The sequence below is a fragment of the Plasmodium chabaudi genome (genome assembly GCF_900002335.3).
Source record: "Plasmodium chabaudi chabaudi strain AS genome assembly, chromosome: 12".
Classification (NCBI taxonomy): Eukaryota; Apicomplexa; class Aconoidasida; order Haemosporida; family Plasmodiidae; genus Plasmodium; species Plasmodium chabaudi.
Window position 1 is genome coordinate 1,568,918 of NC_030112.2, and position 13,361 is coordinate 1,582,278.

Here is a 13,361-nt window from a genome sequence, read left to right on the forward strand (position 1 = left end):
GCTAGTATAATTTATAAATGTTCCTATGAATATGTGAAAAAAATTAACCAACGGGTTTATAAAAACGATGAGAAAAGGAGAAAAGAACTGATATACAATCAGTGGCCCTTTTTATAATTTATACTTTTTTATTGAATTGTAATAGTTTATTTTAAAATTTTTTTTTTTTTTTTGACGATAATATTATGCGCATGCAACAATGTGTGTGATAATTAAAAAAAGGGGAAATAAAAAGGAAAATAAAAATGAAAATATAAAATGAAAAATGAATTAAATATTTACAAAGGCATATATGCAACAAAGAAAAGCACACCAATCATGACTCAATTGTTGGAACTGTTGAAAATGTTGAAAAATTTTGAAAAATTTTGAAAATTGTCAGAAATGTTTATATCGTATATATATATGAATTATAGAGAGGGGGGGAGCGACCCCCAGTTTGCATTGGCGGTAGTATCTTCTCATCTTTCTCATTCTTTGCATAGAAATGGATGCATATCTTTTTATGGCTTTACGATTGGTGCTGGTTTTTCAAAAAATGTAGAGGGTCGTTTGGGTCGAGTTAAATATTTGCAGCAACCATTTTTGCATTATCTTTTCCAGCATTTCCATACATCGAATTATTATTGTATTGTTTGTTTCGTTTATTTTTATTTTTTTCATTTTTGTTTTTAAATTTAATATATTTTTGGAAATGTTCATCGGATGATGATCTGTTTAACATTTGAACTAAAAAATTGGATCTCATAGTTAGATTTTGTGTTTTATCAATAACTTGTTGATATAGGTTTGGTAAGGTAGTCGAAATTTCTATACAATTTTTTTCACTATCAATTTTAGCATCTAATTTTGCATTTCTAATAAGATTAACAATCCATTTTTCAGCTTCATCTCTTTGTAAATTAACTTGATTAGCTAGCATATCGATATTAATAGATTTATGTATACGACAATAAGTTTCAAACATAATAAATCTGCTTTGTTCTTCTATATATGGTTTTAATTTAAATAAAAAAACATCATTTTGACATATATTTCCAATTTCTGATATACATTTTTGTGCTAAATTAAAATTATAATCCGTAAAGATTGAGATTAGTAAAGAAGTAAATGAATCCGTATATTTCGATTTTAATAAATTTAATGTATTTAATATAAGTTCAAAATGATCTTTCCTATTTCGGTAAAATATTGCATATACACAATAATATCTGATTATATGTGGGCATATTAAATTAAGGATTGATAAATTCTTTTCATCAATAAACCAATCTTGTAAAATTGAGAAGGTATTATTTTTTGGATATATATTTTTTACATACATTACATGCATAAAAAAATGAAAAATTAAAATAAGTGCCCAATGTATTAACCAACTTCTTTGTAAAATAATTTCATGCTTTGTTACTTTTTCTTTATTTAATAATTGGCTTAATTTTACAATAGTTTCTACACATACATTTATTTCATTTATTATTTCTTCTTTTACAATTGTTTTATTATCATCATTAACAGTAAATAAATATTCATCATTATTTATATTTAGAAAAAAACTATTTATAATATTACTAATAATACCCCAATAGCATGTTCGCATTTTTGGTGATTCAGATATATTAATTATTATTTCAGATATATTTAATATATATAATAATAAATGTTGTTTACTTTTTTGATAGTCTTTTTTTTGATAATAATATCTACTTAATTTTAATATTTTATCATCTATATTATCTGAAAATTTATATGTTTTATTTTTATCTATTAAATATGTATTACACCATTCTCGTAAAGCCATTATACTTTTCTTTTCAACTGAGCCTCCAATTTTATTTAATTGATCATTTTTGTATTCATTCATTGCTTCTTGAAATTCTTCAATTTCGATTTCTAAACTATCTAAGCAATTTGATATGACTCCCCTGTTTCCATTTGTGAATTCATTTTCAATACTAACTATTTCTTTTTCGCACCCTTCATTGATTAGTGCTAGTTGCTTATCTAGCTCATCTTGCTTCAAAACCTGTATCGAAAAATGGGGTGGGAATTATATTAGTATACTCATCGTATGCAATTCAATAAACTAACACAAGGGGATATACAAATGTTTTTATGAATGTAGCATAAGTAGGTAGTAGGGCATTCCTCTTATCATTTTATACTTACTTTGTTTTCACTGAGCCAGGCGAAAATGATTTGCGTCATGTGGGGATCCAAGTAGGCGCAAACTTTTCCAATAAAATTTGCTTGGTCATTTTGAGTAGGCATAGAATTTTCCATTCCATCCATTTTAAGATATTTTATTTTTTTTTTTTATTATTATAAATTTGTAAAATAAAAAATAATTCTTACAAAAAAAAGTTTATTTTCTATTTCTTCAATAACATCAAAGTTGTATAGTTTAAGAAAAAAAAAATTATATGATATATAAAAGCTTGTTTGTAATTCAGAATAATTTTGTTTTAAGATTATTTTCAATTTTATATATGTAGAGCGTATGCAATTTTTTTTAGGAATTTTATAATGTCCCTCAAATATGTATATAAAGGAAAATATTAGAAAATTATACTTGTATCCATATATATATATAGTGTAACTATATATTTTCTTAAAATATTTTTTTAAATAATATTATTTATAAAAAGGGACGAAAATAGTGTATATACATTTTTCTTTGTTCATAAATTCTTTTCCATATAATATTTTGTTACAAAGTGTGGAAAAAAAAAAATCGAATTTTTTGATATTTTTATATTTTTGATATATATATAAAATATGTACTATAATTTATATTAAATAAAAATTAAGGCAAGAACAAAGGGGGTAGTGTGAAAAAACTATAAAAATTGTAGGCATGAAAATATTGCATATGTACATAATTAATAACGTCAAATAATGACTATGCTATATTAGCGGGCCAATTTGTATATGCATGCGAGGTGAGGGAAAATTTCGTTTTTTTTCAAAAAAAAAAAATATATACTTATTAAAATATATCACAAAATTTTGCTAATAATATAGCTATCGTTTATTATTTTTTAATTTAATTTTTTAATTTTTATATATAACATAAGCATACGTATGGATCTATATAATTTATAACTATTGATTATTGATTAAAGATTGTGCCGATTTTTTGAATGGGTAATGTTTCATGTACATTTGGGAATTGTGATTTTATTAAATAATTATTTAACATATTTTGTACAAAGGAAATATTTGTATTTTTAAAAATGGCTTTTGAATACTTTTTAAATATTGATTTATATGGATAAACAGATTTAAAAGATAATAAAATTGTCCATAAATCATTAGTCGAAATAGTTTTATCTACTGGTTTGATAATCATCATTTTGTATTTAATAGAATGTAATTCAGCTTTTAAATTATTTTCAATTATCAGAATTATAGAATTGTCTTTATTAGATAGTCTAAACTCGACCTCATACAAATTAAAGATCAATTCAGTATGGGCTCCCATTCTATTTTCATTATCATTATTATTAATTTTTTCTTGGGATAATTTCTTTTCCTTTTTGGAATTCTCTTTATTGTCACATTGTATGGCTTTATTTATTTTTTGGCTGTTTTTTTTCGGAGATTTATTTGGCTCATTACTAGTATTGCTAAACTGTTTTGAGGGGAGTAAATCCCCTTCTCTATTGTCTATCTTCTTATGACTATTCCTATTATTTTGGTCATATTTTATTTCACCCTTTTTTATGGGTATAATAGAAAAATTAGGATTATAAAACTTTATTTGCTCAAAATCGATATGCATAGTAGTTACAAAAGATTGAACTTGATTTATGTCGGATGTTTCTGAATTGGTTGTACTTGTTGCATCATCTGAGGATGAATAAGAAGATAAATTCTCTAAATTATTTAGTGGGTCTTCTAAAATAACTTTTATATGAAAATATTTATTACATAAGTGTTTTAAAATTTTAAATGAACTATCTATAGATAGTAAAACTGGGCCTTTAGATGTTATTGAGCATATTTCAACATACTCTGGGCGTGTTTTAAATTTGATTGGTTTGTTACTATATGTATGAGGATCAAAAATTGTGTTTTTTCCTTCTTTTTGATATACCGTATTTTTATACACTCTTCTATATGCTTTACAAAATATATATTTCCCTAACGATTCAAATGGTATTTGAAAACACATCCCTTGAGATTGTGGTAAAATTTCATGTATTTTATTATCGTTTATATCTAGACCAATAAACCATTCTATTTTATATACTTTATATAAAAAATTGTATTGAGAACAGTCTTGAAAATGTATAATATTTTTAACATACATATCACCTTTTATACTTATTTGATTTGTATTTATATTTCCATATTTATTATCTTTATCAATAATAGAATTATAAGATGTTTTATCGATTATATTTACTTCATGTAGATATACACCACAATTTGTTTTGTATGATTTTTGTTCGTTATTTTCAGGTTGCTCCGTTTGCTTATGTTCAGCATATTCGGGTAAAACAACATCATCTATTTCTTTTTCTTCTTTTGGACTTTCTAATGATTTTAATATTTCTGTTAGCTTAAATGTTACCTCTTCTTTTTTGTTTAAAAAATGAACTTCTTGATCTAAGGCTATTGGTTCGATATGGTTTTTCACAAGACAGTGTTTCATATAACTGTCCTTTTTATATATGGCGGATATTTCATTTTGACAAGGAAAAGGAACAACATTTTCATAGCTCTCATTTTCTTCGTTCATCTTTTTTCGTTTTTTTTTATTTTAAAATTTAAAAAAATTTATAGACCATTATAAATTGACAAGGAAAATAATTAGGTATTATTAATATTTACATTATAATTTGTTCATATAGAGAGAGGGGAAATAATGATATTTGCTAGACAATTTTTGAACATTGAAATTGGGGCTTAACTAATTATGCTGTGTGAGAAATACACACAAAATGGTTGATTTCGTATGAACAGCAATAAAAATAAAATGTTGGCTAGTTGAAAAATTAATTAACGTATCATTAATTGTTTTTATTTACATTTGTTTGGAGTGAGCTGGAAAAAAAATATATATTGATACATATTTATGTGTGTTAACTTATAAATGCATATTTCTGACGAGCAATGACTCCATTTTCTCCTATATACAATAATGTATTAAAAAAAAAATCTAGCTAAAATCTTCATTTTTTTTATTTAAAAATAGGTAGCTATATTAAGCTAGTATTATTCGTATGAACTGTGCATGTAACATTGATATTAAATAATTAAGGGAAATGTTAAAATTAAAAAAATGTAGACTCAAATTTTGAAAGAAAAATAAGGAATATATATATGTTTTTTTAAAATAGACATTTTTAAAGCGTCATATATAGTGGAAGAAACTTCCTTTTGTCATAAATTTAAAAAATTATGAAAATTATAAAACGAGTAAAAATATGTATATTATCTTATTTAAGTAGGAAATTTCAACTCAATAGTGATATTAATTGTGTTCTATGATTAATTCAGACAACATAAGTGGTTCATTCCATTTTTAAAATAACAATTTTCTAAAATTTATCAAGTTGAAAGAGAGGATTTTTGATGATAATTTACCAAAAAAGACATTTAAAAAAAGGAAATATTGGTTGAATTATTTTTTAATATGACTTTTATTTAAATGCTAATGCGTGCATTAATATAAAATATAAAATTGGTTGTTTCTTTTATTTTTTAAATATATTTTACAGTAAATTACAACAACAGCATAAGACAAAACAAAAGGAGGAGAAATTGTTTCTATTGTCTATAATAAAACAAATAAAAAAAAATTCTATTATAAATTTAAAATGGAAAATTGTAAATTGGTAATTTTATTATTTTTCAGCAAGTAAAAATATTGTGTCTTTATATATGCATGCCGCAACTTTGTTATTCCCAAATATGATTTAATTAACTTTTTGCCACAAAATAAAATTAAAGATTATATGAAGAATGAATTGTTCCTCACAAAAAATGAATATTAGCAAATCTAAAATATATACAAATTTTTTTTCATAATTTTTTTACATAATTTTTTTACATTCAATAAATATTTGCATGATAATATTTGATTATATTAATATTAAAATTTTATATATTTTTTTATCATAAATATTAAAATCTATAAAAAATAGCAAAATAAAAAATGTATTTTTTTTTGTTTAAAGTTGAAATATTTCGTTTCTATTGTTAAGTTATTTTATATATATAATAGATATATTACATATACTATTTATACACACGCAATATATACTGTGTGTATGCATTTAAGGGTAAGACTATCTATATACAATTGCATTGGATTCCACAAAATTAAAATGTGTTTATATTTCATTTAATGTAATAAAGGGAATAATGAAATAAAATATTCTTAAATATTATTACAGCATTTTTTTACACTTTAATTGCATGTGTTTAAGATATATAATTTTTATAACGTCCATAAAATATATAAATTAATAATGCATTCATGTGTATGTAATTATAAAGACAGTAAAAGTAATACCATTTTTAGTACGAAGAAACTATTCACTATCTAGCACAAATACATTATATATTTTTTTTTCTTGCATTTTTCTTTTGTAAAATATTTCATGATACTTAGACAAAAATAAATGTATGTATATGTATATATATAATAAAACGAAATACTGAAATTATAAAAAATAGAAAGTTTCGAAGAATAAAAATTTATATAAAGAAAAGGATATATTACATATGTTCGTTTATTCATGCTATATTTTTTTTTTCACGTCATTTTTAAAATTATTTATAGCTTTAAAAATAAATTTGTAGTTGTCTTAATTTAGGATTATTAAAAATCATTATTTTTTTTATATTAACAATTTTTTATATTTTTATGAATGTTGTTTCTACATAGTGTTATATATTATGCATATTTTATATAATATCGTATAGTGATTTTAGTTGGCATACCAAGACAGTTTAACCTATAAATAAAAAAGATAACTTCATACATGCATATTTGTTTTAATGTTCATAGCTTGTTCGTGACAGTATTATTTTGTTCTATTATATTTATTACGCTTATGTATTTCGATTTTTTGCTTCCAATATATTTCGTTCGTTTTTTTTTGCATTAACCCATTTAATGTTTTCATAAACGTGTCACAATTTTTTACCCATAAATATTCACATTATATATGATAAGAAAAGTAAGAGGTTTTCAAAACTGGAAATAAAATACTACTCTCATATGCAGTGCAGAAAATTTAGTAGCGTTTTTCCAACAAAATAATGCACATTTTTTGATATTCTATATAAGACAAATACAGAATATACACATACTATATAACAAGTAAACTATGCTGGATTAGTTAAAAAAATATATAACGTGAAATGAAAACAGAAATTTCATTTTTATGATATTTTTTATTTCACTCTAAAAAAATTTATATAAAATGTTCAAGCTAAAAGGAAAGAAAAAAGACAATACGTTAGATAATGAAATTATTGAGAATGGGGAATCCAGTTCCAGTGGAAAGAAGAAGGTTAGTAATGAAATATCATGAAATTGAGATTGACAAATTAATTGATTATTAAAATGGTTGACTAATTGATGAATAATGTGCTTCTCATTTTGTTTTTTAATTTAAATACGTTGTGTGCATGTTATTATGTTTTCTTATTTTTTAAGCATCGTTTTTAATGTTGTAAAATTGTGTAATAATAAAGCCTATTGAATATATATTTTTTTACCTTTAGAAAAACAAGAATAAGAACAAGAACAAGCGAAATGATGAAGACAGAAAATATTCTACAGATAAAAATGTTTTAAACATTGAAAAAAATAAAAAAGATAATGGTATACTAGATTCAGTTGAAATTAATGATACAGAAAATATGACTAATGATGATATAAATGAGAATTATGGAAAAACATGCAAGAAACAAAATGAAAAAAATAAATTCGTTCATCTTTTGCCAGTATTTTTTATATTTATTTTATTATTCGGAATATACTTTATATATGTAATGGTAAGTGTTGTCTCATTCACTTCGTCAATTTTGTATGGACATATGAGGACATGTATAGGCTCATGCTTCTTTCCTTTTATAATTTTGCTTACAAACTGTGCATGATTTATTTTTATTTTTTTCAGTACGATTGTATACCATTAGTTGTGAGAAGCTACAAAAAGGTGTACATAAATTATGATTTGAACAGGTAAGCCGTTTGAAGTTCATTTTTTGAGTTATAGCTAGTCAGTGAAAAGTGCCATTTTCCATGCATACAGTGTGGATATGCAATTATTTTATTGTTTTCTTAATTTTTTATTGCAGGGGAATAGTGAAGATAGCTATTTTTCACTTTTTTTTGTTAATGTTTTTAATAAATTATATATTATCAATAGTGACTCCGCCTGGTTTTATTCCAAATACAGAAGAATGGGTGTTTAAAGATTTTGGTGAAAATAATTCAAATAATATAGATGATTATTTATTAGAAAAAAAAAAAACAGGTGAAAGGAGATTTTGTAAATGGTGTTGTAAATATAAACCAGATAGAGCACATCATTGTCGTATTTGCAAAACGTGTATTTTAAAAATGGATCATCATTGTCCTTGGATATATAATTGCATTGGATATAACAATCATAAATATTTTATGCTATCCTTAATATACTGCTCGATTACTACGATTTTTATTTCGTTAACTATGCTTAATAGTGTTATGGAAGCCATAAATCATAATGAGGTAAATAAGCAACACAATTTATTATAAAAAATTGGAACGTATCTTATATATTTCTACAACTATAGCATAAACATATTAATTAATTTTATTTTATTACGAATTTTTTTCAGACTCCTTTCAATGATTTATTTTTGCTACTATTTGGAGAGACCCTAAATTCGTTCCTTGCTTTGATTGTCACCTGTTTCTTATTTTTTCACTTATGGTAAGTTTTAAATGGGCACTAATTCAGTTTATGTTTTATGTTACAAATGCATGAACATTGCATATTATTAATTCCGTTTTATGTTTAAGACTAATATGGAAATATATATGTATGCAATCATTTTGTAGGCTCACGTTTAAGAATATGACGACTATTGAGTTTTGCGAGAAAAGGACAAACTACCACAACCAGTCTTACTCGGTAAGACATGCAGCATACATTTATAATGAAATTTTTTTTTTTTAATTGTGCACATACCTTTTTTATCACATTGTTTGATCGTATTTTTTCAGAAATTTTACAACAAGGGGTTATATAAAAATTTGAAGGAAGTGTTTGGAGAATCGCCCTTTTTATGGCTTCTTCCAATAAGTAAGTTAATAATTGTGGTGTCATAAAACAATGTATTAATATACATATGGGTGTGTCGATTTTTCTGTTTACAAAAATTGTAAATGTGTATATCTTTATTTTTTTAGACAATAAGAAAGATGATATAATATATTTCAGTAAAAGGAACAACAAGGAATATGCTGCTAATAATATAGAAGAGACAATACCAATAATATAAATAATTCGAGGTTTAAATTTTATATTGCTTTAAATAGGCTTTTGAAATTCATAATTTTTTTAGTATATAGTAATATGAAAGGATATAAAAATAAATTTTTGTTTGAGTTTTACATTCCCTTATTATGCTTGCAATTTTGGATGTTTATATTTTTTTTAGATTATTTTATTTCTTGATAACATTTATTTCTGTTTTGTAATTCATCGAAATAGTACCTTTACTTTTTTTATGGTATTATATAAAGACATTATAAGAATTTTAATTATATATACATATGCATAAGATCATGGTAATCTATATGCATATACAATATGTGTGCATTTATTTTTGTTACGATTTATATATTTTTTATTATATTTAAGACTGTTTTTTAACATTAATTTTTTCATTTTATGTTTTATTTTCCAATTGTACCTATCCAACTAATATATATTCCGTTTAGTAATACGAAAATTAAATGAATATATATCTCATAATAATTTATTTTCCATTTATTTAAAATAAATATTTTAATAGATATATAGCAACTTGAAAAAAAAACAAAAATCCATTTCTGTCCTTTGTATTTATTTTTTTTTTTTATGTATATTTCATTTGTTCGGGGATATACAAAAATGTGTAACCATATATGCACATTAATATTGAGATATAAATATATTTAATTTTGTGGACTATCAATATACATTTTCACAATTCACATAGTTGGCTTATGCTTGTTATTATTTTATGTTATATGTTAGCATAAGACTGTAATATTTTATTTTTATGACTTGATTTTCTTAATTATTTTTTTAAAACAAAATTTAAGCATACATATAAAGTAAAAAAATCAGCCTAATGGATAGCTTATTAAATGAAAAGAAAAAATTTATTAGACATGTATTATCAAATGCCCCACCAGGAAAGATATCCGATTTGATATCAAGTTAGCTGTTTGATTATATGTGTGTGTAATATATACTGAATAAAAGGATATAAATAAATATGTTTTAATTTTTGTTAGATCTAAAAGTATTATTTGGATCAAATGCAATTATTCAAAATTTTATAGAAGATATTATATCAAATTATAATGAAGATAATCATATTTTAATTCCATTTGAGAATGATGAATATGTAAAATTGATAGTCTATATGGAAATAAATACATGTTCTATAACATCATTATTAGGGTATAAGGTATATGAAAAATTGCTTTATCCTTTTTAATTTTCAGATTATAATTTGTAAACAATCTAAAAATGGAAATTTGTATCTTCACCCCAATTTAAAAATACTAGCCAATGTTAATCATTTGAAAAGGGTATAAAACCACAAAAAAATAATAATAAAATACATGTATATGTTTGTTTCATTTATAATATTTAAATAGTGATAGTATTACATATATGTTCATATAATATATGCACATTTCAGAAAGTAGTTGATACAACCCCATTGGCAAAGTTTGATTACTCCGATATTTTAGAAAAGTATAGGTAAGTGTGTATATATATTAATAAAATTTCAATGCAATCATTTTTTAATGTTATAATTTCATTATGTTTCTATACTTAAATATTTTTTATATTTTAATAAAAACAAAGACAAGCATGTAATATCAAATTAAAAGAGTATGTCGATATTTATTACAAAAAATGGAGTGAGCATCAAACTGAAAATTACCCAACAGTTAACATAGGGTCTAAGCATGGGCTAAATGTAAAATGCACTTCATCAGTTTATGCTTCTGAATCGGAGAATAAGTATAATCTTTTTTTAATCATATGTTGTGATAGATATTATTTGAAGAATTTTCAGTAAGTATAAAAACGTATTTAAATATGTTGCTTGGCATGCAGTGGGGTTATATATGCTCTTAGCTATATGCAATAATATACTAGAAATTGTTACAATTTATCAAGAGCATTATGATTAATACTTTTTTTTATAAAATATTATTTTTTGACGAAATGCTTCAGTGCAAGTTCATGGAGAAGCTCATGGGATGTTAAATTTTTAGAAACCGATCAAGAGATACCTTTGACAGTAAGCATCAATATGCATATGCATGAATTCAGCATATAAAGACACAAACATATATATTTTTTATTTTAATGCTCAAAGGGTACCATTGATGTTGTTTTGACATATTTTGAAGATGCAAACATAAACTTTAAGACACAGAAAGTGTTTGAAAAAAGAGTTTCCGTTACTAATGTATAGAAAAAAATTATTATAATACAAAGAAAGGACTACAATTTTTATTTTTATAATTTTGTATGCTTATTAAATTGTGGGGCTCCTATACTGTGATTTTTTTTTCTCAGGATGTTGAGAGTTTCGCTTCAAGCATTTTATCAGTCATACGCGAATGTGAAAATGATGTACTTTATGATTTAAACCATTTTATTGCCAATACAAGTCCTTATTAAAAATATAAATAAAACAAAAAAGTGTTGTTAATAATTTAGTTGTATATTGTCATTATTTCGTTTAAAAAAAGCATTATTCTATGACATGATGTGCTTTATTTAATTTATTCAGGTAATGGTTTAATTAAAAATACAAGAAAAATAATACCATTAAATGGTGATAAGTTTTATTGGATGGAGACATATCAGGATATCCCGACTCAAATTAAGTTAATATGATACATAAAATAGCGAAAAAAATATAAATTTATTTATGAAACTTAAAAAAATAGCACATTTACTCGTGCTTTGTCTTTTTGGGGTGTTTATAAACAAAATTAATTATATACAGTGTACATGCTTGCAAACATTTTTTGAGAATGCACATATATTTATGGGAACATAGCTGCACAAAAAAAACGTGGTTATATGTCATACTTTGGAGTGAATAAAAAACAACATACATTGCTTCCCTTTTTTAATGTGCTTTGATCAAAGGTCTTCATTGTAATATATTTTTTAGGGTTATGATTGTTTTTTGTTTTTCTTTTTTTTCTTTAAATCCTTTTGATCTAATATTTTTACATAAAACTTTTTTTTAGTAACAGTTAATTTTTTCAGATCGTTCAAATTGTTAATTTTCATGGATTTCATTTTTTTCTTGAGCTTCTGAGGTAATGCATGTTCCAATGCTTTTAGTTTCATAAAATTCTTTACATTATTTTCTTCTGCTTTTACTTTATTATTTTTTGCTTTTTTTTCATTTATTTTTTCCTCCAGCTCTTTTAATTTCTTGCAAGATTCCAAACTTAAATCTTCATCTTTTATCATTTTAGAGAATTATTCATTATTTGTTTATTCACAATATGCTTAAATAACAACTAAATTTTGAGTAGCAATTTTTATATTTCTCTGAATTGGAAATTATTTGTATTTACTTATATATTAATTAGTATAATTTTACCTTGCTTGTTCAGGTATATTATCACCAAATAATAATTTTTATTGCTATTACATCATTTAATGATGTTTTTTTTCTGAACATACATAATATTTTAAAAAAATAAATAAAATAATTCTATATATGCAAATGTTTTATAGGTAAAAATTGTTGTTAGTTTTAATTTTTTTTATGTAGTAATTTTTTAAAAATAATCGAGTAGCGTTTTTATGTAATAAGATATACATTGAAAAAAAGTATCCCGGCCAAAGGAATATATAAATGGGCCTTAACACTATGTATATTTATTTATTTAAAAGATATGAAAAATGCATTTTGTTAAGTAAAATTAAAAAAATACTTTCTATAAATTTCAGTATGTTAAATTGTATTGGTAAAAAATTTTTAAGATAAAATTTATAAAAAGTTACATGCAAAATTTTTTACAAAAAAAATGGTATAAGACGTGAGGTAAAAAACGTAGGTAAAAAACGTGTTTTGTTGTTAAATAAGGA

General features: G+C 23.3%; 5 protein-coding genes across 5 annotated transcripts; 2 read left to right on the plus strand and 3 right to left on the minus strand.

Moving 5' to 3' along the window:
- Positions 1–562: 562 nt before the first annotated feature.
- PCHAS_1243200 (eukaryotic translation initiation factor 3 subunit E, putative) lies at positions 563–2,289 on the minus strand (the record flags this gene model as incomplete). The annotated part of the gene is made up of 2 exons (XM_739687.2): positions 563–2,023; positions 2,167–2,289. 2 exons carry the CDS (start codon positions 2,287–2,289, stop codon positions 563–565), a joined length of 1,584 nt encoding a protein of 527 aa, XP_744780.2.
- Positions 2,290–3,109: 820 nt separating this feature from the next.
- On the minus strand, positions 3,110–4,744 carry PCHAS_1243300 (conserved protein, unknown function; the record flags this gene model as incomplete). The annotated part of the gene is made up of 1 exon (XM_729857.2): positions 3,110–4,744. The coding sequence occupies one exon, from the start codon at positions 4,742–4,744 to the stop codon at positions 3,110–3,112; it is 1,635 nt and encodes a 544-aa protein (XP_734950.2).
- Positions 4,745–7,439: 2,695 nt separating this feature from the next.
- PCHAS_1243400 (palmitoyltransferase DHHC7, putative) lies at positions 7,440–9,513 on the plus strand (the record flags this gene model as incomplete). Its single annotated transcript, XM_016799020.1, has 8 exons — positions 7,440–7,529; positions 7,744–8,016; positions 8,142–8,206; positions 8,323–8,737; positions 8,848–8,942; positions 9,071–9,143; positions 9,236–9,314; positions 9,422–9,513. 8 exons carry the CDS (start codon positions 7,440–7,442, stop codon positions 9,511–9,513), a joined length of 1,182 nt encoding a protein of 393 aa, XP_016654369.1.
- An 837-nt stretch (positions 9,514–10,350) lies between these two features.
- On the plus strand, positions 10,351–12,146 carry PCHAS_1243500 (F-actin-capping protein subunit alpha, putative; the record flags this gene model as incomplete). The annotated part of the gene is made up of 9 exons (XM_016799021.1): positions 10,351–10,438; positions 10,517–10,629; positions 10,730–10,816; positions 10,930–10,991; positions 11,100–11,312; positions 11,475–11,541; positions 11,620–11,712; positions 11,823–11,916; positions 12,040–12,146. 9 exons carry the CDS (start codon positions 10,351–10,353, stop codon positions 12,144–12,146), a joined length of 924 nt encoding a protein of 307 aa, XP_016654370.1.
- A 285-nt stretch (positions 12,147–12,431) lies between these two features.
- PCHAS_1243600 (conserved Plasmodium protein, unknown function) lies at positions 12,432–12,737 on the minus strand (the record flags this gene model as incomplete). The annotated part of the gene is made up of 1 exon (XM_016799022.1): positions 12,432–12,737. The coding sequence occupies one exon, from the start codon at positions 12,735–12,737 to the stop codon at positions 12,432–12,434; it is 306 nt and encodes a 101-aa protein (XP_016654371.1).
- Between the last annotated feature and the right edge of the window lie 624 nt (positions 12,738–13,361).